The sequence below is a fragment of the Tachysurus fulvidraco genome, chromosome 16 (genome assembly GCF_022655615.1).
Source record: "Tachysurus fulvidraco isolate hzauxx_2018 chromosome 16, HZAU_PFXX_2.0, whole genome shotgun sequence".
Taxonomy (NCBI): Eukaryota; Metazoa; Chordata; class Actinopteri; order Siluriformes; family Bagridae; genus Tachysurus; species Tachysurus fulvidraco.
In genome coordinates, this window is record NC_062533.1 from 8,225,393 (window position 1) to 8,248,857 (window position 23,465).

Consider the following 23,465-nt stretch of genomic DNA (forward strand, 5'->3'; position numbering starts at 1 on the left):
CTGAACAGCAATGGCAGGGCATGTGTTATTGACAGAGCTTCACATGACGCTGTGGCACTGCTTCTTAATGAAATGGAAGTCTAATTAGGACTGGAATCCTGTGACTTCCCCCCGTTTTGTCGTCTCCCCAGCCTCCAATCAAGCAGACAGGCGATTCTGTTTCATTTAAAAATGAGGTACTAGGATAAATAATCTCCCTGCTAGTGTGGCCTAATCACTAAATCATGCCCCAGGGCATTTGCTGGGTTAATGGAAAAGCGGGGCCAGAAGACCAGATAAACACCCGCTGCCTGCTTTTTATAAATGTCATCTGTCGTCTGTCCAGTGACACCTTTCTCTTATGCCTCCAAAAGGGTAAAGTCACTGCTGCTTCAAAGGATTAAGGTTAACCCATGTTCTGTCCTCTTTATGCTGGTTGAACATAAATTGACAGTCAGCTGACCTCTTGCAAAATCCAGTTCACCTGAGGTATATTCCACCATCACAGGTTTATTGTATATAGAAAATTGAAACTTAAAGAAATACATAAAAAGCTAGTGCTCATATGTAGTCATTAGAACATCCGTTTATATTTGGAGCGAGAAAGAAACAAGATGGAGTGTGCTGTTAAAGGAAAAAATCACCGTCAGGATGTCATGCTCCTTTTATCCCACAGCAAAGTCTCATTAGGAAATGAAATTAGTCTTTTGATCAAAGGAAATAAAACCTGCTATTATTAATGAATGAACTGTGAAATATGACAATGTTATTGTGGAAAAATAGGATTAAATAATGTCTTATAATAGAAACAACCGCCGTGTCTCTCTGTTGCAGACAGGAAAGTGCTTCTTCACCCTAAAGGCCAAAAGAGAGAAAATAATTCTCTGTTTCTGCCTGAAGGCCAGTCAAATAGAACTAGGATTAGAGCTTGGGCTTTTTCTATAAATTTCTACATAATGCTGAATATACATATAAGATTAAAATACATCATTGTTAGGGATAATTATAAAACAGCAAATCAAGTGGAATAATAAATCAGCGAATGTTACTTTAGGGCACAAATATATATGACTTTTTTCTTTCTGTGTCTGCAGAGGACAAGTCGGATAACGGCGAGCTTGATCTGGAAGGTATTGATGAGGACGAGATCGAAAAGGTTTGTGTCTTGTGAAGATATGAAAGATGAAGAGATCTTCCGATTATTAGATAAAACAACGAAGGCCATCTCTAAGCTCTTACAGCCTGTTGGGTGATGATTCTGTAATTCGTGTTCACAAACCTGCTAGCCTGAATGCTTAAACGCTCCACGAGTTAATCAGCTCATTAAAGAACGATTTGAGATCTTGCAGTCTTGCCGTGTAGCATTACCCCTTATCAACCTGCTCTCCCCTGTGCAGTACATTCTCAATGAGAACGAGGTCCAGGCTAAGACAGAGCTGTGGATGAAGCAAAACGAGGAGTATCTAAGAGAACAGAAAGGTAAGAAAACAGAAAGATGAGCTTTTAATGCACTCATTAACATACACTTGGTTCTCGCAGTACAGATGGCCATCAAGCCAGCAGGTGTGAAGCACGGAAACGGGGAACGTCTGAGATAAAAATAGAACTTAATGAAGTGAAGGGATTTGTAGCTATAAAAACCCATTTGGTAAAGTGAGCGAGTCCCTGTGAGTGAATTTCAAATCAAATTTAGTATATTTACCTTCATCAAGTGTTCAAATATGAATAAAGCAGAGATAAAGTACACTTCATTATACTTAGATTTCATTTGTTACATCACTGTCAGAGTAGCAAGAAGCCTTTTTCTCTTTACCGTTGTCAAGCCTACTGCTGGTTATTGTGGATTAGACAAATGCCATCAGGTCCAGAATTATTGGCATCCTTGTTAAAGATTGTTGTGAAATGGAATTAAGTAATTGAAGTAAATTTATCGAAGGGAACAAAACTGTATTCAAGATGCATTTTCTAACAAAAACTCATGTGTCACAAAGAGTGACACCCCTTGACATACTTATGACCATAAACTGAAGCATGTGAAATATTTATATTTTATATGTTTTACGTTCGCCTGAACGTTTAGGTACTCACGCAGTTCTTCACTGGTGTAGGGTTTCACTGGCATATAAGTATGAGTTGACACAGAGGCCAAATTCTCGTAGCCATTCATCAACATTGGGACAATTAGAGAGTACACAAATGAAATGAACCAAAAGTGTGTTGACCTTCATACATTATTCAGTAGCTATAAAAATGTCTACATGCCTCAAAATGTTCATATCCTCTGATTAATTAAGCCGTTGCAAGCAACTGGACCTATATTGAACTGACACGGAACAGCACACAAGTCTCCCCCACACACACTGAGAAGGACCATTAGGGAGGCAAAACCTTCTCCAAAGATCAGAGTTGGCGACTTGCAGAAAATTGGTAGCATTTTGGGGTCATCGAGCCTGGAATTAAACTTACCAAGAAACCATTGGGAAGATGCAGAACAAAAGTGTTTTCTTTTATCCTACCACAAACATAAACACCTGGGTGAGAATTGTTCTGCTAAAAAGGCGGTCATTAACACGATCCCACTCACAATAAAAGGTTATTAATCACCGAATCAAGCGTGTAACATGGCTGCCCCATCCTCTGACAACCCCCCCTTTGAAAACTTGGGAGTTTGCTTTAACAAAGAATCTAGATGGGTTGACCTAGAACCTAAGAGGATCTAGAAAGATTCGGAATCCAAAATAGAAGGAAAAAAATAAGTTATGTTTGCAAATGTAGTTTGTACACAGTGGTGCTAATAATTGCGACACTAATATGTAATTCTTTAAAGGTTTTTAACATGGTTAGAATACATGTGCTTATATTAAAGGTCATATTTATAGCACATTTTTTCACTGTGAGATTTTAGATTTTGTTTATATATCATATCATATCACTGGCGTACAATTAAGAACGTCAAGCCTGCAGGGTGAGTGCCGTGTAATCACAGTCGTGCTGACATTCAGTAAGAACTCCATGATCGTGAATAAAATATTGTTAGTTCTATATACAAGAAATTAATATGGGTAAGTGACATTTATAACTTTTTTTCCCTGTTAGCTGAAACAAGCCAAACTCACTTAATATCTCAAAAGCTAGCTCGCTTCCTCGCTCACATTTTATAATTTGTACATTAATGTTAAAGGCACTTCCAGAAAATTTGGCTTCCTTTCTTACTTTGATCAGCGTTTATATTTTAATCCAAAAGATATTTCCCTGTTTAATTTTGTTTGCCATGTCTGCTGATGATGTTGCTTAACAGTTTCATACCAGGAAATGAAATGACATGACAACACAGAGTGATAAACCGAGTTAAATGCCTCAGTGCAGTTAGAGTGAATATAAGCACTCCTGGAATGGGTAGTGTTGTAAAATCCTGATATCTTCTATAAGCAGGTTAAACAAGTACATATCACAAATTCTTTTAAATTGATTTATTCTGGTCTTTTCAGAAAAAGAAGAGAGGATAGCTAAGGAGAAAGAACAAGGGATCTATAAGGAGAAGGTGAGTTTTTCACGTTTGTGACAACACTAAGCCGAGGCTCCCAGCCCCTGCCCTGTTCTGGTGCTAGTGTTCTCAAACATATCCCTGTCTGTGGGATTCATACACTTTCCATTTGATCTAGACTACATCTCTGGTTTCAGCCCAGACTCCCTGTGCTGTGTGCACTTAACCTCTTTAAACTGACATCTGCACTGCTGGACCTCTAATAAGATGCTGAGAACCTGCAGTACATAGCATGTACAGAAGTCAAGGCTGTCATGCTGGGATTTGCTCCACTCTGAAACAACTCCGGTTTTTGGAGATCACTCATGATAATACAAGCCGAATCACTTTTACAAGCTCCATCTTGATATCTGCAGGGTTTAACGTCTGCAGTTAATTTCTGTGAATAAATATACACTGAGCAGCCAGAGCATTAAAACCACCCAGATCATTTTGTGTAGGTCCTCCTTGCATAATCAGACCAGCATTGACCTGTCCAGGCATGGAGTCCACAAGATATTGCATCAAGACATTAGCAGGAAGTCCTTTAAATCCTTATCAATTGCAAGGTGGGGCCTTTATTGTCATCAACAGAAGCTGGATTAGATTGAGATCTTGTCTATTTTGGTTCCAAAGCAACACCTTGAACTCTTCAGCTGTCCGCATGATGTAAAAAAAACATGGTTCATCAGACCACTTTCTTCCATTGCTCCATGTCCCGTTCTGATACTTATGTGGCCATTGTAGATTCTTTTGGTGGTGGACAGGGGTCACCATGGACATGCTGACCTGTCTGCAGCTGTGCAGACATATAAACAACAAGACTTATTTCCATCATAGCCAGCATTAATATTTTAAGCAATTTGTCCGACAATAGCTCATCTGTGGTATCAGACAAGACGGGATAGGCTTCGCACTGTAAACTCTCTTCTCTTGTCATTGCACATCAATGAGCCTCGGCCCCTCACCCCACCAGTTACTGGTTGTTCTTTCTTGGACCACTTTTGGTAGATACTAACTACTGCATAGCAAGAACAGCCATTTGGAGATGCTCTAACCCAGTCATCTAGCCATCACAATTTGGCCCTAGTTAAGTTGCTCAGATCCATATGCATGTTTTCAAAACATAAAATTTGAGAACTGACAGTTTACTTTCTCCATAATACATGTGCTGCTTTAGCACGATAATTAGTGGTTTTCACGTCACCTGCCAGTGGTTTTAACATTCTAGTTGGTTGGTGTATGTTTTGGCTTTAGAACCTTATCTATTCAAGGTGTGAACCTAAATCTGGTTCTTTTTCAGTACGTCAGAGGATTGTCTGCAGTGTAGAGCCACTATTCTGTGCTGATTCTTTATGTATTATTTAGTTCAGAGCTTTGTTCTTCCAGCTTGTCTAATTCACTCTCTTTGTGACTGTGCAGCCAAAAAAGTCATCCAAAAGGCGAGAGCCCATTCGGGCCAGCACTGCAGGAGAGGCAATAGAGAAGATGTTGGAACAGAAGAAGATTTCAAGCAAAATCAATTACGATGTACTAAGAGACTTGAACAGCAAAGGCAGCAGCAGCCCAGCAGATAAGACAGAGGAAGTGTCTGGTATCGTCCCTGGACGTAAGAAGCTCACTCGCCGTAAGAAACAGCCCAACAAGAGCAATCTGGGTCTGGCAAAGCCTGCAAGCCTCATGGGGAAAAGGTGAGAATTAACAAAGAGTTTCCTTTCAACACAGCAAGCTGTTTAGTGATTGCTGTTTTATGGAATGATAGGTTCATTTGCTTTGAAGGAGCTTTGCCCTCATTGTCTACAGCCATGTAGTTTGTAGTAGTGCTTTTGTTGCAATCTTCTATTGCAAGTTTTGAAGTACTTCTTTTGTACCTCTGACAAAAGACAAGATTGAAAGGTTCTTACTGTCCTTGACAGAGTCCTTTTTCCTTGTCCGTCTTTAATATTATTTTGTCTTGCTTTGGCTGACCTTCAGAGTTCTTTCCACCAGGAGAGACCTCGTCATCAATTCTAGGCCAGTCTTTTCTGTTTGCTGTCAACTGGCACCCTGCGGTGCTTTTTCTAAGCTTTCCCCCTCTCCAATTAATAGTCCTCTAGGGCTCCAAATGTCTCTGTACGAAAAGTAACGAATCTCTGCCAGACACTTTCACTAAAGGTTCTCATTATGTGATTTCTTATGTTTGTTTCATAAATAACTAATTTACTTATTTTATTCTTGTCAATAAGAATCAGAATTATGAACTGTAGTCGAGATCCTAAGCAAAAAACATTATCATTTGAAATAAAATAAACATGGTTAGAGGCATTATAAAAAGCATGGCTTGTTTAACTACTGAAATTAGCTTTGAATTTTTAAAACACATTTTCGTGTGTAACAGAAACAATTTTACTATTAAAAACATATGTAATGCAAACGCACTTTAGCCCCTGCTACTGACTAGCTAAGGCTTATTAAAAGGTATTAAATTATGTCACGGATGGCACGTGGAACAAATCTGACAATAAACTCTAATTTGGTTACAGCTTTGGTTGAGAGAAAACGTCTCATTTCCCTCCTGCCGGAGCATGGGAAAACATTTAATGAGCTATTGTGGGAGGACAATTTGGCCTTGGTGCCTTAATTTCATATACCAATCAAACTTGGCCATGGTTTATTGACAAAACACACAACTGTTTTCTTCCCTTTTGCCTGGGCAAGAATTAAGATTTGAAATAACTAAAAAGTATTTGTTGATCATGTTAATGCATTACATTTCTTAACCTCTGCATATTTATTGTGCATATTTACTCTTCAGTCTAAGAGCAGAGAAACAAATCTGTTTTGTTAAGCCGTTCTTTACACTGTTCCTTAAACCGAATGACCCCACACCTCTCTGAAAGTGTACCCAAGAAAGCTCAACTCCACCATCCGTCACCCACACACAGACACACACATACACACATTGCCAAGCTCCTACAGAGGCTGCCAAACCCAGCCCACTGCATGACCTCTATACTGACAGAGGTAGAAAAACAAAGCACTTCTCCAGGAAGACTACAGCATAAATGCCATACAGTACCTTTATTTCACTCTTTTTTTTTGTCTTTCATCCTTCCCTGTATACACCCCTGCATGTTGTTAAAGGTTCTGAGTCTTTAGTACGCACAGAGTTCAGCTTTTGAAGTGCAAATCTAAACTTGTTGAGGCAGGAGGAGCTGCTTCTGAATCCTCTATACACATATCTCAAAGAGAGTGACAACGCATCCTGACGTGTCTCCTCCCAGAGTGCTATGTGATGCTTGTCTGATCTACATCTACATCTACATCCTCCTGCTTTGAAATCATTGCCAGGCTTTTGCCATTTAACACAGCTGAGATTTTTGAATTTTAAAAATAGAACTCTACTGTATCTGTGAGGCTTTCTTGCCTAATTTCTAGAGATATGGATATATTAGCCAGAAGTCAGAAAATAAAGATAAGTGTTGATGTATGTGTGTTTGTTTTTCAAAAGGTGGTATTAAGTAAGTTTTGTACTTCATTAACATCACACTGACGTTGCCAGAAATGCCCCAAGTACTGAGTTACCCTGATGAATTTCACAGACTGTTACAGAGGCTCTTTATTCCCAGTGGAAATGCAACATTTACCACAGCTAATGTCATTGTTTCCAGTCAGCTCAAGGTTTTCATCCAGCATTGCTCATCCGACATTATGGGTTTGGCTATTCATCCCCTACAACTGCAGATTCAGCACAGAGCTTTCAGCCATTAAACTCAGACATCATTTCCCAGCAACCATTAGAAGAGCATGCCACATGGTTGATACTAGTGGACCTCCATGTCACTAAATCCCTGAAGCAACTGCCCTAGTAACCAGAGCAGAAAGGGTGCTGAGTTTTCTTATAGTCTGGTCATGTTGAGCCAGAGACAGCGTGGCCTCTAAGATACATTGAGTCTGTGACAGATTATGTCTCAGAAGGCTTTTCCCTCCCCTCGACAAAGACTGCAGCCATGCTTGCAAGCGTGAAAGGGATGATACACAAGAAAATTCCTCTTGGAAGAGGCAGGCAGGGAGAAGTCCAGATTAGCATGAGCATAAAGGAATGCTTGGAATTTTGGTCCCACAGTTTAACTAGCTAAACTTTGTTATGTGGTCATGTCCACTGGCCAAGCCTTATTCTCTGGGTCATTTCATGCTTCATCTCTGACCCAAAAGGCTTTAGACCAGATTTCAAAACATGGAGTCTTCTATTGTTTAGGGTTGTGATTTATCAGTGGGCTCTGGTTCGGCTGACTAGAGGATGCATGGTGGTAGGAATCGGGGAGCCACTTCCTGCTGATGGGAACTACATCCCTTATAACAGCTGGATGTTGCAGTTTTTCTAAGCAGTATTCTCAGGGGAACTTAAACATGTAGATTGCACATTGTTTTCTATGGTGACTAATGACCTCATTGCCAGCAAGCTTATCAAGTAATGAAAGCAAGATATACGCAAATTCACAAGGCCCTAAATGAATTAGCAGTGACTAAGTGAATTACATGGAAACAATAAATTCTGTCCAATGAGGACCAGCAAGATTTATTTCAGTAACGTTAACTGGGATCCCCGAAGCTTTTAATTATAATCATTCTTTTGATTTCACTTATGTGATTCAAATTTAAGTACATATTCCTCCAGTTCTCAGCAGAGATGAAATGGCTTGCTTCAGCAGCAGGTTAGGCGCATGGTGAATAGTTAGCACTGTGGCACAGAAAGACCGTCTTGTAAACCCTTTGAGCTTTCTCGCCTTGCTTTTCCATCTGCTCTTTAGGTGCTGAGGGAGGTTGAGTCAGTCACATTTCACATTGCTCAAGCTGTCTCAGCAGGAGCCCTCTCCCACTCTCTTCTCTACTAAGCCAGACTAGACCTTGTCTGTTAATGGAGGCTTATGTCTCCTGGTGGCATCAAGAAAGTGTATGCGCTCTGACATGAGCGGAGGTGGCAGGAAAGATCTCTCCTGCTCTTCGGGTTTCCTTGTCGTTCTGACCAGATGCAACAAAGGGCATCATGATGACAGCAGGAGCTGTTACCAAGCTGCACAGCCACACACGAAGAGAAAATTGGTACTTCCTTTACAGCTACCCTGCACCATGTCAGATTCTTTGTGTGATCAGTTTAGGGCATATTTACTCCCCCACACTGTTTTGTTCACTAGAAGGCAGGGTGGATTTAGCAGCCTCCACAGTACATGCTTATGAATGTATGTGTGTCAGTTAGTGATCGAGGAGCAGTGGTTCTCAGCCTTTTTTTGGCAGGTGACGCTATTTTCATGGTACAAGCTTTCCCATGAGCCATGTTTTATACAGGTCTTCAACACATACAGTGGTGTGAATAAGTGTTTGCCCCTTCCTGATTTTTTTTGTTTTTTGCATGCTTGTCACACTTTAATGTTTCAGATCTTCAAACAAATTGAAATATTACTCAAAGATAACACAAGTAAACACAACATGCAGTTTTTAAATGAACATTACTTGTCATGCTTTCGATAGGTAAAGATGGCATGTTTTAATTTTTTTTTTTTACAGTTAAAATCTCTAAATCACTGTGTGTAGGATTAGGTAGTCTAAACTCACAAAGTCCACTAAGGTTTGGTTTGTGACACACAGCAGTTTATCACAGTCATGTAAATGTTGGCTGTTATAGAAACATTAGATCAGTGAAAAAAGTCTGGGTAAATGAAATTAAGTGGTGCCAACTTGTTACTTCAACCATAACCAGGACACACAAATTAGTGAAGATGAATGAATAAAGAAATACATGTTAGATTAGAAAGAGTAGTAGTTATTATTTTAATACATTAATATGTTTAAATGTATCTTGCTCTAAACAATGTCTTAATTTTTATGTCCTTGCCAGTATGGTAAAGTTGGCATCATAGGGTTACCACCGTCTGCCCGTTTCACATAGAAGGCATTCTGTGAGAAAATTGAGTTTGCAGAGCTATGAGCTAAGCACAGTCATAACAGTAGAGGACATCCCCCCTTCTGTACTTCCTTCCTGCTGAACCACTGGAGAGGAAGATAGCAAGAGGATAATCACTTCTGCTCTCTCTGCCCTGGATCCCTCCCGACCAGCCTCCAGACTCTGGGGGGTTTCCTCAGTGGTCTGCAGGACGTGTGATAAGCTGTCTTGACACCAGAAGGTGTGGAACTCACCCAACTCTTAATGTATGCATCCTTCCAGTATCTTTTTCATCGCTTTGGAACTGAGAGCGTGAGCTGAATTTTTAATGACTTCACGCTATGTCAGCGAGCTTTTCTCTGGTCTGCATTAGGTATTTTAACCTCTCATCCCCTTCTCTACGTGTGTGCGGTGTAAGCGTAACCATTGATTTATGTTTCAAGACCGTCTCATCCAGTCATATTACTTCCTCAGTGCAAAGTATCACAGTGCATTTGACTTACTCGTGATTGACCTTTATTATGTTTTAGTCAGACAGACCACTCTTGCCGTAGGCAAGACACGATGGCAGGCTTGTTTGCTATGTCTCATATATCATATGGGTGTGTCCTGAGCAGAGACTTATTGGAATTCCATCATATCCTTCTGGCTTTTCTGAAAGATCTTTCTTTCCTGCATCATGCAAAACAGATCTACTGGTCTTTTCTGGGTTCTTCTAGAATTTTCAATCAGATAGGATTAATGTATTATTATTGCTCTGCACTCACACCAACAGTGACCTGAAAATGAAGCCTGGAAGCATTTGTTTGAAATACGATTGTGTGAGTTCCAGCCACAGGAGGCCAGGCATTTATCACTATGTAAAGTTGGGCTTGCAATGCAAAAAAAATGGTAGCTTTATCCATGCGACAAGCAAATTGATGTGACCAGTGAGAGTGAGAAAGGCTGATATGACACCTCACCAACTCCCACCTGTGAACATCTGTATATTTTAGTTTCATATATTTCTTTCCAGCTCACAGCTGGTGATGTTCTCGATGCTGCTAGGGAGTTTGAAGTGCTAGATAAGCTGTTGATAGTCACTGTCATCTTTAGGTACATTTAACATACCAAGCCTGTTAAGTAAACAGTAGAAATTGTGAAGAGCATAGGCATTGTTTTCGGCATAATCTAACACTTGCAGATGGTGATAGAATATTCACAGCATAAAAACAGTGTATGAACATACAATATTTACCCATTTACTAGAAATCTAACATATATTGGAGGGAATGCATGAGAATTGTTATCAAAACAAGTAAGATATCTTGTTTGTGCTGGAAGATACTGTCTTTGAGCACAACAACCTCCTAATCAATACACAATTGTCAGACTGTTTATTTGTTATCATACCCTCTAGTGTCACCCAAATAAGGATGGGTTCCCTTTTATCTTATCTTGTCTTATCTTATGAGTCTGGTTCCTTTCATAGTTTCTTTCTCTTCCATCTAAGGTAGTTTTTCCACTTCCTTGCCACAGTCGCCTCAGTAACCTCAAGCTTGCTCATTGGGGATAAATACAAACTTTTTGCCACTTCTTTGCCACAGTCGCCTGTCACCTCAAGCTTGCTCAGTGGGGATAAATACAAACACGCTTAAATATAATTCCATATCAAACTTTTATATTATATTAATCTTTGTATAATACAATGTTTTTGTATTATGTTTCTTATGTTCTGTAAAGTTGCTTTGAGACAATGTTTATTGTCATAAGCGCATTACAGATAAATGGATTTTGTGGCTAGCTGTGGTGAAGGTGTGGCTCTTTGGAACTAACTATTTGTTAGCAGCAAGTCCATATCAACTAGCAGTAAACTAAAGATAGGAACTCATACTGTACTATCAATCAGGGTAGATCGATTTAAGTGACATGGGGTTAGGTAGCGTACATGGCTCGATAGATCAGTTGGAGTTCCATCCTAGTCATTTATTATGACCTGCTGTTTTAGGGTCTCCTTCAGTCTGCACTTAGTCCTGTTCTGTATTCATGCAGTCCCAGTATTGGTTCAGCACAATTACTTCCCCCTGTCAGATTTCATTGACATGTCTTATTGACTGACTGGCTAAATGGATCCTATAGGGGTTCAGAGCTCATCCACAAAAGGCATTACAGCTGTACCAAGCATTATGAGCTCACAGAAAAAGTCACTTGAAAGTGTCTGTCCAAAAGTTTACAAGAGTTTGATCTTGAATCTTAAATCCCTTCTACAGTGACACTGAACTCTTATATTACTACAAAGATGGATGAGTGACTATAATGTTAATGACTGCTTTGTGGTTAATGTGACACTGTCGTAGTGGAAGGACAAGAAAGTTATTTCATTTACACTGACCATCAATTAAACTTCATAGAGAAAGTATTCAGCTGCCTACAAAAAGTGCAGTCACGGATTCTGTAATATTTTATCATCTTTTCCTGTCTTTATCTCACAGTATCTGCCGTTGTGTGGGAAATTATTGATGATAAGGCAACATGGGGATTGATTGTTAAGTGGATAAATTTATCTTGCGTGAATTCACCCCATTAGCCAGCTCATCTGCCATCTGTTTTGGAGTGGGAGCAAGCAGGCAGCCTGGCATCAGGATGGCGCCCCCCTCACCAGGGCAGCTCAGCAAGCAAGCCTTCTGCACTCTCTGTGGTTCTCCCGATGCAACAGTCTAATCATAGACCAGAGACACAAAATGAACCTATTTCCCTTTTTGAATAATCTCTCATTGTGGTCACTGTAATTTGCCCTTGGTGAAGATGTTTATTTATTTATTTGTTTTAAATACGTTTTATTTTTTAAAGTTTGGATTTTACATTAGTTCCATGTGATGTCTTATGGTTTAAAGAGCAGTTGAACAACAATTACCAGATGCTGTATGATGGTTTAATGTGGGACTTTCCTGGCATTACATGGGATAACACGGAGTGTTTAGCTGATCCATGTGGAAATCTCACTGACTTTGTTGAGGAAGGGTAATCCATTAGATCTTTGTGGGCTTTTATGTGAAAAATTGATTTAACTCTCTCCCTATTGTAGAGACTGTCTTTGAACTGAAATCGATGTTGAACCGCTAATTATCTAATGAATATAATACTATATAAAAGCACAACGCAAGGCTTATGCTCATTGTTTGAACTAGGATTTTGGTTTAGCTTGACCTTTGCATGCTTCACAAGAACAGTCTGACAAACTCTGATTTGCCAAGGTGTCCTTCACACTCCATTGTCATTCACACCTAGCTCAAATGTTGTTAATGCATCCACACTGGCAAAAAAAAACCACATAGCAGACCGCCACATGGGAGTTGGCACAGAATGCTATAAGGGATGTCATTCCTGGTTGGCTCTGTTTTGTGTGAGTTGCCAGCCCACAGGGATTGTGGGAGCTCACATGCGGATGTGCTCATTCCCAGCCAAACCCTGCTGGCACAAGAAAATATAAACCACAACAATAGAAAGTATGTTTTCTGAAGGGTCAGAGTTCAGCAGTCACATTTGGAGCCTCACCCCAAGATGCCATCTAAACATAACACACCTACTCTTTCATTTCTCAAGAATTACGGTAGCTTTATGCTCCCAGAACAAACATCTTGCTTCTGTGGCCTCACTCCATTAAGCACATAAAAGAACATTTGCTGGATAATGGGTTGTGGTTTTTTTTTTTTTTACTGAGCCAACCAGCCATGTCCATGCATCAGCGGCATTCTAAATGTAATTCTGGCTCTAAATCTAATGTGTTTTCAGTCTTACCTGTGCTTAAAGCTGTCTGACCTTTTTCACAATGTGCTGTCATAGTCTTTACACTATACTGCCATGTTAGACATTAAGCAGCAGCTTGAGATAAATACCAAGCAAAAGGAGTACTATTAAACTTGAGGTTTTAGGACCAATCAGTGGTGTACGTTTACTTATGAGCAATGTAGTTTTGAGGTACAGAACAGGATCTTAAGGACCACTATTGTATCTTTTGGAATTAAAGAAACATTTTTCCTTGTTTGTGCCTTGGGAAACAAAGTCTACCCTTTTTTTACCTGTACATTTATTTTTTCAGTGGGATTTTTTTAAAAATGATTACCGTCTCAGAAAGATTAACAAATTAGATAGATGTGTTTGTATGTGAAGTTATTCTACTGTAGATAGTCACAGAACTGAATTTGAAAATGAGATAAATTACACCAATCAGAGTTTGATTACATTGGAAGATGCTCTCACTATTTTTCAGGCTTTTTCAGATTCCATTAAGATTTTGTAGACTCAGTTGGATTTTTATCGATTCTTCCTCTACTTCCTTTACTCTATGAAATGGAAGGTCATATAAAAATAACTGAAAGCAATTGCTGAGCTTTTACAGTCCCTTGCAATACCCAGTGCATTTGGGTGGTACTTCCATTTGTTTCGACCTGGGCTATCTTTAAGCCCAGTGCTAAAAGATTGTATACACCTCTGACACCCTCTAAGAAGAAGCAGTCAATAGATATTCTCCACATTCTTCCCAGAGGCCAACTGCCTGCTGTCGCTTGCTCATGCTGGTAATTGTGTTAGTCGCAGACAGCTAGAGAATCCAGGTCTCAGTCTAAGCATTTTGCAGTATTGTGTTGAGTAAACTTAAAGCCCCAGTTACAGTAGAGATCAGTGCCAGACTTCCACACACCAGCAGCAGTTGACAGAGTAGCCTGGGCCAATGCAGGCTAGACTAAGCTTGCTTTGTATCTGGCAGATGGCTGGTGCTAGCTGCCTCGCTTAATGAATCACAAGGAAATGGAAGCCCCTCTGCTCGTCGAGCAGCGAGCCCTCAGTTTGCATCTCGTCATCCTCCTCCTCCTTAAGCTGATTAATTACTGGCACTTTCGTTTATCAGCCAGGAAAGCACTCTCACATGTCCTCTGGGAGAACTCAGCAGGGAGGCCCAGACGCCGCCTAGGCTTACGCTGTTGTTGGGTTGAGAGTAAATGTAGAGGGATGGATATGGAAGGTGGCCATTTTATATTTTCAAACTCAACGTCAGGAACATTGTTGGTACACTGATAATAATTGGATGCATTAGCAACGAATAATGCTGGTTATATCAAATCCTTTATATTTCAAACACACTAGCATATCTCTGGTATTTTTCTGTAATTACACCTTCCGCCGTTAATCTGCAGGTGATTGACTCATAAATGACTGCAATGCCGTTCATTTGCTAACCGATTTTGTCCTGACATTTCATTTGTATTTATTTCAACACCGGTGCTGGAGGCATTGTATTTATGGGTTGTGTCTCCATTCATCTGTCTATCCATCTTAGGTTGTCATTAACATGGTATCTCAAGAACAGGTGGTTGAATGTTTGTTATGAATTATTAATTGAATTATTAATATGGTTTTATGATCGTAACCAGCAGATGAACTGGTCAACATTTGGAATTGACCCAAACAAGGTCAAGTAAACAGTAACTTTAAATGTCTAAAAAATATACATGCATGTGTATATAAAATAGCTTCCATATATTAATAACCTGAAGGATGAGAACCCATCCACAACACTGACGTCAAGTACTTCATTTTTTTTTACTTTAAACTTATCCTCCTTCTCTCACAATGTATCAGTGTGTCATCCTTTTTCCCAGTAATACATCAGGCTTCTGCTTGCATCATCATTTTGCAGAAACTGCTTCTAAGTTTAAGCACAGCTGATCTCATCGCAGAAGCAGATGAACAATTTGCGCTTCCTTTAACATTTGACCCCTTCCCGGTTAACGTCTATTTAATTTCAATTTGTTTGTCTCCTGTGTGAAAGACACACGTGTGTGGATAACGGCGGTGTGTATTTCTTAATTGTGTATGACATTTAACCATATATTAAATTGATCCAGTTTCACTTTACAATTCTCTTTAATTTCAATGTATTTTTTTTTGGTATAATTTCCCAGCATAACTCTTTCTATCACTGCTCCTTTAAATGAATTTTGCAGCATTGCATTACTGACTACTGCTGTTTCTCTCCACAGTCCTTACACTAGTTCTATTTAGGCTTCATCTGAACTGAGACATAAATTGTACAGTATGTTCTCTTCAGAGATCTCTTTGCTCTGCACACGCAGAAGCAGCACAGGCGCACATCAAGGTCATTGTCTCCAGATTGTTCCGTCATTTCCTGCTTCCGTTCTCCCACAAGACTAATTAACTTTTCATTACAGTGTCTTTAATATTAGCCTTAAATAGAGCAGGATGTTTGATGTTGAAATCCGATTCCTGGCAGCTGTAAGCTAAGTATTTCATCAGTGCCAAGGGGTGTCTTTTCACCCAGTGGTGCAGCTCTTGGGCTTAACAAAGTGCTAGGCTTGAATAATCTGCAGTGCAGGAGGAGGCAAGGGATGAGACAGAATGCTTAACTTCGTTTTGAAATGGAGTGCACAGCCGGTGATGAGAAACCGAATCAACTGCTGCTGTGGTTATTTCATGCATTCAGTCCGAAATGGGGCGCAGTCCGGAAGATTCTGCCAGTGTTATCTGTTTCCCTGGCATGTTTACAGTACCAGTGCTAAAATTATCTCTTTGCAAAATGTGTGTGCAGTTGCAAGCGGTAATTGAAACATATTCTGGATGGAACACAACCAATGTGGTTGTAAACCGAATCGAATTGAACACAGTAGATGTGCATTTCACTCTGTAAGAATGTGTCAATAATAAGTTTTATCTTTGCACTTTTTTCAGGCTCCGCCCCCTAATATCGTCAAATCACAAGAAGAAAAGAGCAGCTATACAGGTGAGGAAATATTCAAACTGAGAAGCAAAGACATGAGGTGTAATCGGCAATGTTTCACTGTACATTATAAAACAATATTACATTCCAGATTGCTTCATAAGGATATGTGCTATGGTTTGTATTATAGGCAGTTTCTTATATTTTAGAAGCTAATCTGTACATTAATATAATAACAGATACATCCCCATGTCCTATACTACATCTTTCTCATTAATCATGTGGCACTTTATATGGAATTCATATTTATTCTGAAGCCAGGGTCTACTGTCTTGGATTGATTATTTAATTGGTTTACTTTGAGTGCATCTGAGATGTACGTTCAGATTAGGATCTGCTTAACATGCATTTAAGTCTGACGCAGTGCTGTGAGAGACAGAATGAGAGGGAGAAACGGGGGAGAGGTACGTGCAGGCATAGAGAAAGAGAGCACACACACACACACACACACACACACACACAGAATGCTAGCGGGGGTCAACTGGGCCGTCGCTAGGCAACCTCCCAGTCCTGTCCTGGTTGCTGTGGAGTAGCTGCTCTGATTGGCGGAAGAGAGACAGCAAAATGAATTGGTGTTACATAACTGCATGTGTTCCTGTGAGGGAATCGGAAAGGAGTCACCATCAACAAACAATCAGGAGCATTTATCTGACTGCTCTCTTCAACCCAAGGAAAGGTCTAGAGGGAAAATGCAAATGCACTGTGACTCACTATGAGAAGCCCTCAAAGATATTTATTATTGTGTTTGCTGAAGTTGTAATGTCAACTTTGTCACAGTGGTACGCCTGTACACAGTGGGATAAAATGTCATGCCACTAGAGCTGTTTCTACAACATATGAGACAACAAACAGTGGCCTTCTACACACTGACTACACTGACTGCAAAAGCTTAAAGTTGCACATTTGTTTAAGTTGAGCCTCTAATTTATTCACTTAGATTATTTTCCATGCTCATTCTTTTCATGTTTGATTTAATGAGTCCCAGAGATTCTATAGCTGCCAAGCTCCTCTGTTTGATTGATCCACGTTAGGGTTAACTCAGTCGGGGACTGACCCATTGCAGAGCGTCAGGCTCACTTTGAGGCCAGCAGAAGGGCTGCTTCTGAAGCTGTGCACAGTTTTTTTTTCCCTCCGACAATCAGTAGAACCCTGCTGCTGCTACCAGTCATACAGAGAAGCTGCCTCAAGAGAACCCTCATGTCATATATGCCAGCTATAATTAGCTTATACTTCCATACTCATCTTTGCTTTTCTACAACATGATAATTAATTAGGTCTCACGAATCCCCAGGCAGTGATTCCTCTCAAAATCTTTTCCTTTGTTGTTTTTTTTCTACTGCTCCTTATGGCTATTGAAGCCGTCAATACTGAATACATATATACTACATAATTGGCAGAGATCCAGTTTTCCCATTTGTTTCTTTTACACTTTATTGCTATCTTGCTCCCCGTCATTGATTTTTAGTGGATGTTTTCTCAGAGTGCTGAATGAAATTGGCCTCAGTCTATCATTGATTAATGCAAGGCTTGTTGAAGGTCAATATAAGCATGTCAAAAATCAACACAGGCTGCTCTCCTTCCTGCCATTTTTAGATTGTGCCAAAAGCTGTGATACTGCCCTCAGTGACTCCTGAGACTCCTCCCCCTGACCCTACTCCTCCTCCAGTCGTTGAGAGTGGCCCTGTGGCATATGAGGAACCCACCGAGGAAGAGGAGGATGAAGAGGTGGAAGAGCCCTGTGTTAGTGCTCTGAAGCTCATGGGAGGGAACGGTCAGTATGAGCAACAGACATGGTCAGCAGTTCCAGTCACGAAGTTGCAGTTAGTGATTAAAATGTTTTCATTTCCAGACTGAAGAAAATGCTTAAGGTGGTTTATGTATATATATATATATATATATATATATATATATATATATATATATATATATATATATATATATATATATATATATATACATCAGTGTTGTATACAGTATATACATGTGTGTGTGTGTGTGTATGTGTGTGTGTGTGTGTGTGTGTGTGTGTGTGTGTGTGTGTGTGTGTGTGTGTGTGTGTGTGTGTATTTATAGATGTAAGTTGGATGTATTATTTAAATAGATTTACAATGAAGATCTTAATTATAGAATATGAAAACTGCATAGATACTTAGAGCTCAAGGCTGTAGCTCAAGACCTTCAATACTTTAGACAAAACTAAGGTCAAAGGGTGATACAGACCGAGTCAATAATTCAATAGACCTAGTGCAAATAAAAGTGAAACCAAGATCAAGGCAAAAGAAAGGACTTCTCTGGTTTCTGTCATAATTTCTGTAATGGAGACATTAGAGTCAGCTGTACACCTGCACACTCACTCTGACTAATGGACTTAAGTATGCAAAAGCATATCAGCAGTTGTTGAATAGAGAACATATAGAGCACTGCTGTTAATCTACATCTGAAAAGAAAATAAGAGACCATTCATTTATGCATTATGCATTTATGTAAAGCCTTTCTAATTTGTGTAACGGTCTTTTAGGCACATATTATACATGTATTATGAATAATAGTTTATGTTTCAGTGTGAGTCCTAAGATTCACAGTCAAAGGTTAATGTTTGTTCTTTTTAATATAACTTTCATTAAAACTATACATTCCTTCAGGCTCTTGTATAGGTCTGGAAAATTGGATGGAAGTATGGATTTTGGATGGAGGTTTTGTTGATAGTAAACAAACCAATAACCTTCTACCCATAGGAGTTGACATATTGACCCAAAATATTTTTTTTGCCTGGACAAGACTATTACAGTCCTAATAAATACAAAGATCACTCCCCCTTCATCCGCCTTAAGCTTAAATTCCCCCTAAGATGAAAATCTGAGGGAAATGTTCAATTGAGTCCAATTCACTTTATTATCCACCTGGGAAATTTGATTTGCAGCTTAGTGTGACAACAGCACATACTGTGACAACACAATAAAACTACACATGATTTATTAAAGTCGAAGGACAATAAACACAATTTCAATTTCATTGTCAAGTTCTTTTTATGAAAATCTGTCATATTTGTTACATTTATTTAAAAAAAAAAAACATGAATATTTGTATCCGTATGTGTTCATAATGAATGTTATTTGCCCTATTCCACCTGCATGAGCTCACAGATTGATTGACAGGGGGTAGACTGCATGCCATCCCAACTTTTAAATCTAATATTATAAACCCAATTCATGAAACCTGCCTCTCTTTCCAGAATATGGCTGTGAAGTCGAAGAGGAGGAAGTTTTTTAGTGTGTAGTTTTTGTCGTCCCACCAGCAAGCCATGATTTCATCAGCCACAGAGATGCTTTCTCTCCGATATAGAGACAGGAGAGAGAGAGAGAAAAAAACAGGGCCTCATCATGTGAGCTATTGTCACTACCACGAAGGAACAGTCATGCGTCGTTGGACGTGTTAAAACTCCTGCAGCGTCTGAGACAATAGAGAGACATCTGAGGGTGCATGTGACGTGTGGAAAACACATGACTGAAGACCAGGAGTGTAGATTTAACCCAAAAGTGTAGACCAAAGCATACACATGTTAATAGGACTGGTGAGCTTTTGTTTAGGAATTAAAACCACTCCGGTCATGTTTTTACAATGTTTTGACAATTCTGTATGATGTTTCTGATGTTTCTAGTCTGACAGCAACTGTTTTAAAAATGTCTGAAGGTGCTCTGTTAATAGATGCTATGTTTTAAAGGGAACAACTAGTAATGTTAAGTACTGGTTTTTAATTCTTGTGTCGTTTTAGTCTGGTCAGAGTTTTAGCTATGTTAAAATCTATAATACTGGCCCTCGTGTGTATAAATGTACATAATGTCTAGCTTGCTTTGTTTCTATGAAAATGCAATATTTCCATTTCAGTTTGTAATTACACACATTGCAGCAATGTATTATGCATCATTGTGCTTATTACTGTGATATTCTCTTTTTGTTTAGTTTTTTCTCTTAGCTAAGGTGAAACCCTATTAAATTTCAGAAGAAAAACCTCACAGGGCTCAGTGATGTACAGGAGCTAGCCTGAGAACATTCCTAGGTGTAATTAAATTCACAATTACCATGAGAAACAAAAGTGTATTCAGCCAACTGTCAAGATTTTATTGTGCATGTTAAAAAAGAAAAAGAAATCTAAAATGGAATATTTGCCACGGGACCATGTTCTGTTCATTATTATGTTTTGTGTTTGATGAATGCTATTTTCTTTTCTTTTCCAAATCTTATTGTTTGTCTTAAGCGTGTTTGACATAAATCAGTCTAAATGGATGTAACATGTAAAGATTCTTTGTTTTATATAATATAAAGCCCGTATCATGATGGCTGCCTTTTAATGCTGGTCTCCTATTTGTCACTTTTTCATCTGGAAGACACGCAACCATTGACAAATCTGTCAGTGTGTAACATGAGATCACCCCCAGACCCTCAGGTGTGCATGTGTGTGTGTGTGTGTGTGTGTGTGTGTGTGTGGGCAGCAGATGGTGAGCACTCTGTTCTCCTTGTGATATCACCGTCAGCTCGCATCACTGGATTGCTTCATGAGTCGCATACACAGTTCCTTACACTTCCATGTAGCATTCCCATTTTATTATCACGGTGCAAAGAGCTCACCTTGTGTAAATACATCTGGTGGTACATCGAGTGAAGCAAAACACATTGATTTCTTTTCTCTTTTAATTACTGGGTCCCAATGAACACCATAAATATGGATAATGTATTCTTTAAAGTGTCCCCTTCGTGTTTTGCTCAGGTGTTTTTTTGGGACAGAGGTATGCTGGTGTAAACCCTTTTATGTGGCAGATTCCCTCACACTGCAGGTGCTGATGGAGTAGATTGCCATCAATCCACCTGCCTCCAACCATGAGGCCTTTGGGTAATATGACACTGTAATGGTCTGGCACTGCAGCACTGCTGCCTGCCAATCATGTCTGATTTTATTTGTTAGCAGATGCTGACTCTTTCACACTTCAACTATATCAGGTTCTTCAAAGACTGGATTAAACAGCACAGCACGGTCTGCTCGGTTTCCCTCCCTCTGACTGAAAACCAGGCTCTGGTTTCTGCTCATAATTCCCATGCAACATGCTAAGCAAGGTCATCTCAGTCACTTCACCAGATTTAAGTCATCTGGCTTAGATCAGGGGATTCTTCCTAATTAACATCCATAATTGATTTACTTGGTTGTGTCATTTCAATGTCAGAAGGTAGTTGAGTATATGACCCAGTTTGCATCTGAAGATAGAAATGATGCACATTTTACCACAAGGAAAAAGTTTATCTTTTGATTTGGAAAAGTCCATTTTGATGATATCACTTGCATCAGCATGATGATGATGATGGAGCAAATCTCACCCCAGAGTGAGCCTCGTTATTTTTTTTTTAAAGTCATGTGTAAATGTTTGCTAAACTGAACTAATCATTTCCACCAGATTTACAAAAGTTTCTTAAACGCTGATTTTCCTCATACTGTTCTGTGTGCATGTTGATTACCTGTTAATTGCAAAGCATTTTCCCAACACAGCTCATTTACATTTAATGACACCCACAAACAGAAACATGAAATAACTAAATGCTGACAGAAAAGGCTGAAAGGTAGAAGTGGCAGTTATTTCGACTCACTTCTATTCCACAAATGTTTAGCAGTTTGGAAGCACCTGAATAGGTCAAACTCTAGAAACAAATGAAAGTGTGAAAAAATGAATTAAGTGTGAAATTAACCGAGGTGTAAAGAAGACGGTTTGACATTAAAACAGAGAAGACTTATAAAAATGTACAGTGTGCCTAGGTTATCATGGACACAGAGACTGTCACACAAGGAAGATGCTACTTTTAAGTGTGTGTGTATTCCATCAGTTGAGGCATCTGTTTACGGGTTTTGGCTATACACAGGAATACCACCATGTCCTCTGTTTACACAACAGCATTTCTTTTGTCATAACTGAATGACTAGTGATATTTATCTTCATTTATAGTTTAATGTTGCCACTCTTTATTTTCCATATTCTACTGTATAATTAACGATAATGAAATGAAATGATGTACAAAAGTTTCTCAAAGCTATTTTTAGTCCCTGACCTAGCATGAGGATGGGTTTTTCAAAATAAAGAAGCACTTCTATAAGTCACGCTGGATAATCTGCTAAATGCTGTAAATGTAAATAAATAAGCTATTTAAACCGGACAGCATATTCCATATTGTATAAAAATGCAGTTAAGCTAATCTGCTAATTATAAGATGTGAAGTCGATCAATCAAGGTCGACTAGATACGTCCGTCTTTCCGAAATCAAATGATTTTAATAAATCGCAAATTTCTTGTGTAAGTGCTCCAGCTTGATAAATGAGACCATTGTCTCTGTCAGTACCTAATCATGTGCTGTGAGTGTCATACAGAAGAGGATGGATTCTGTTTTTAAATCTGGTTCCTCTGTAGTTTCTTTCCTCATGACATCTCAGTGAGGTTTTTCTTGCCACTCTCACCTTAGGCTCTTTCATTAGGGAGCTAAATCTATACCAACATCTGGACTTCTGTGAGCTACTGTAAGAGTAAATTAAATGATACTGTGTGATGACAGCTGTTCTCAGCAGCTGCACTGTTAGCTATTACCTGTGAATTAGCATCTAAAAAAGGAGAGGTTTTGTGTTGTATGTGGTGTGAGACATGGCACATCCAGGTGCACTCAAGGTTGTTGCAGTCAGGGTACTGATTATATCACATATGCTCATCTATTTCGAATATAATAAAGGTTCTGTAAACATTTAGGTCAAGTCAAGTCAAGAAGCTTTTATTGTCATTTCAACCATATATAGCTGTTGCAGTACAGTGAAATGAGACAAGGTTTCTCCAGGGTCATGGTGCTACATAAAACAAAGACAGGGCTAAGGACTTGTAAGTAGTCTTAGCCACATAAAGTGCAGCCACATAAAGTGCAGCTGTGTAACCTGGTGCAAACAGTGCAGGACAAGACAAAAAAGACAGACAAGACAGTGCAGGACAAAAGACCATGTAGACAAAAAGTTACAAGACAATACAAAAAGTACAAAAAGACAATAAACAGTAACAGAAACAGCGCCGACCGACCAGTGTAAATACTGTATGTGAATACTGAATGTTCAAACAATATATCGTGCAGTAACATTAGAATGAACACAGTTTCTTAGCAGCAGGTCCTTGGGATAATATATAGAATTGTGCAAAAAACAGCAAATGACTGATTGTATAGTATGTGCAAAATGGCTGAGATATTGTACAATATGA

The 23,465-nt window shown here is 39.3% G+C and overlaps 1 protein-coding gene across 2 annotated transcripts in view; it reads left to right on the top strand.

The window, feature by feature from the left end:
- Positions 1-19,552, top strand: part of brf1b (BRF1 RNA polymerase III transcription initiation factor subunit b) — a 54,041-nt gene extending 34,489 nt beyond the window's left edge. For both annotated transcript variants that reach the window (XM_027149063.2, XM_027149064.2), the window contains exons 13-19: positions 1,074-1,135; positions 1,377-1,458; positions 3,468-3,520; positions 4,925-5,193; positions 16,146-16,197; positions 17,788-17,965; positions 19,427-19,552. In XM_027149063.2, coding sequence (XP_027004864.1) covers positions 1,074-1,135; positions 1,377-1,458; positions 3,468-3,520; positions 4,925-5,193; positions 16,146-16,197; positions 17,788-17,965; positions 19,427-19,464 — 734 coding nt within the window. In that variant the 3' untranslated portion in view covers positions 19,465-19,552. The remainder of the gene's footprint in view (positions 1-1,073; positions 1,136-1,376; positions 1,459-3,467; positions 3,521-4,924; positions 5,194-16,145; positions 16,198-17,787; positions 17,966-19,426) is intronic.
- The last annotated feature ends 3,913 nt before the right edge of the window (positions 19,553-23,465 follow it).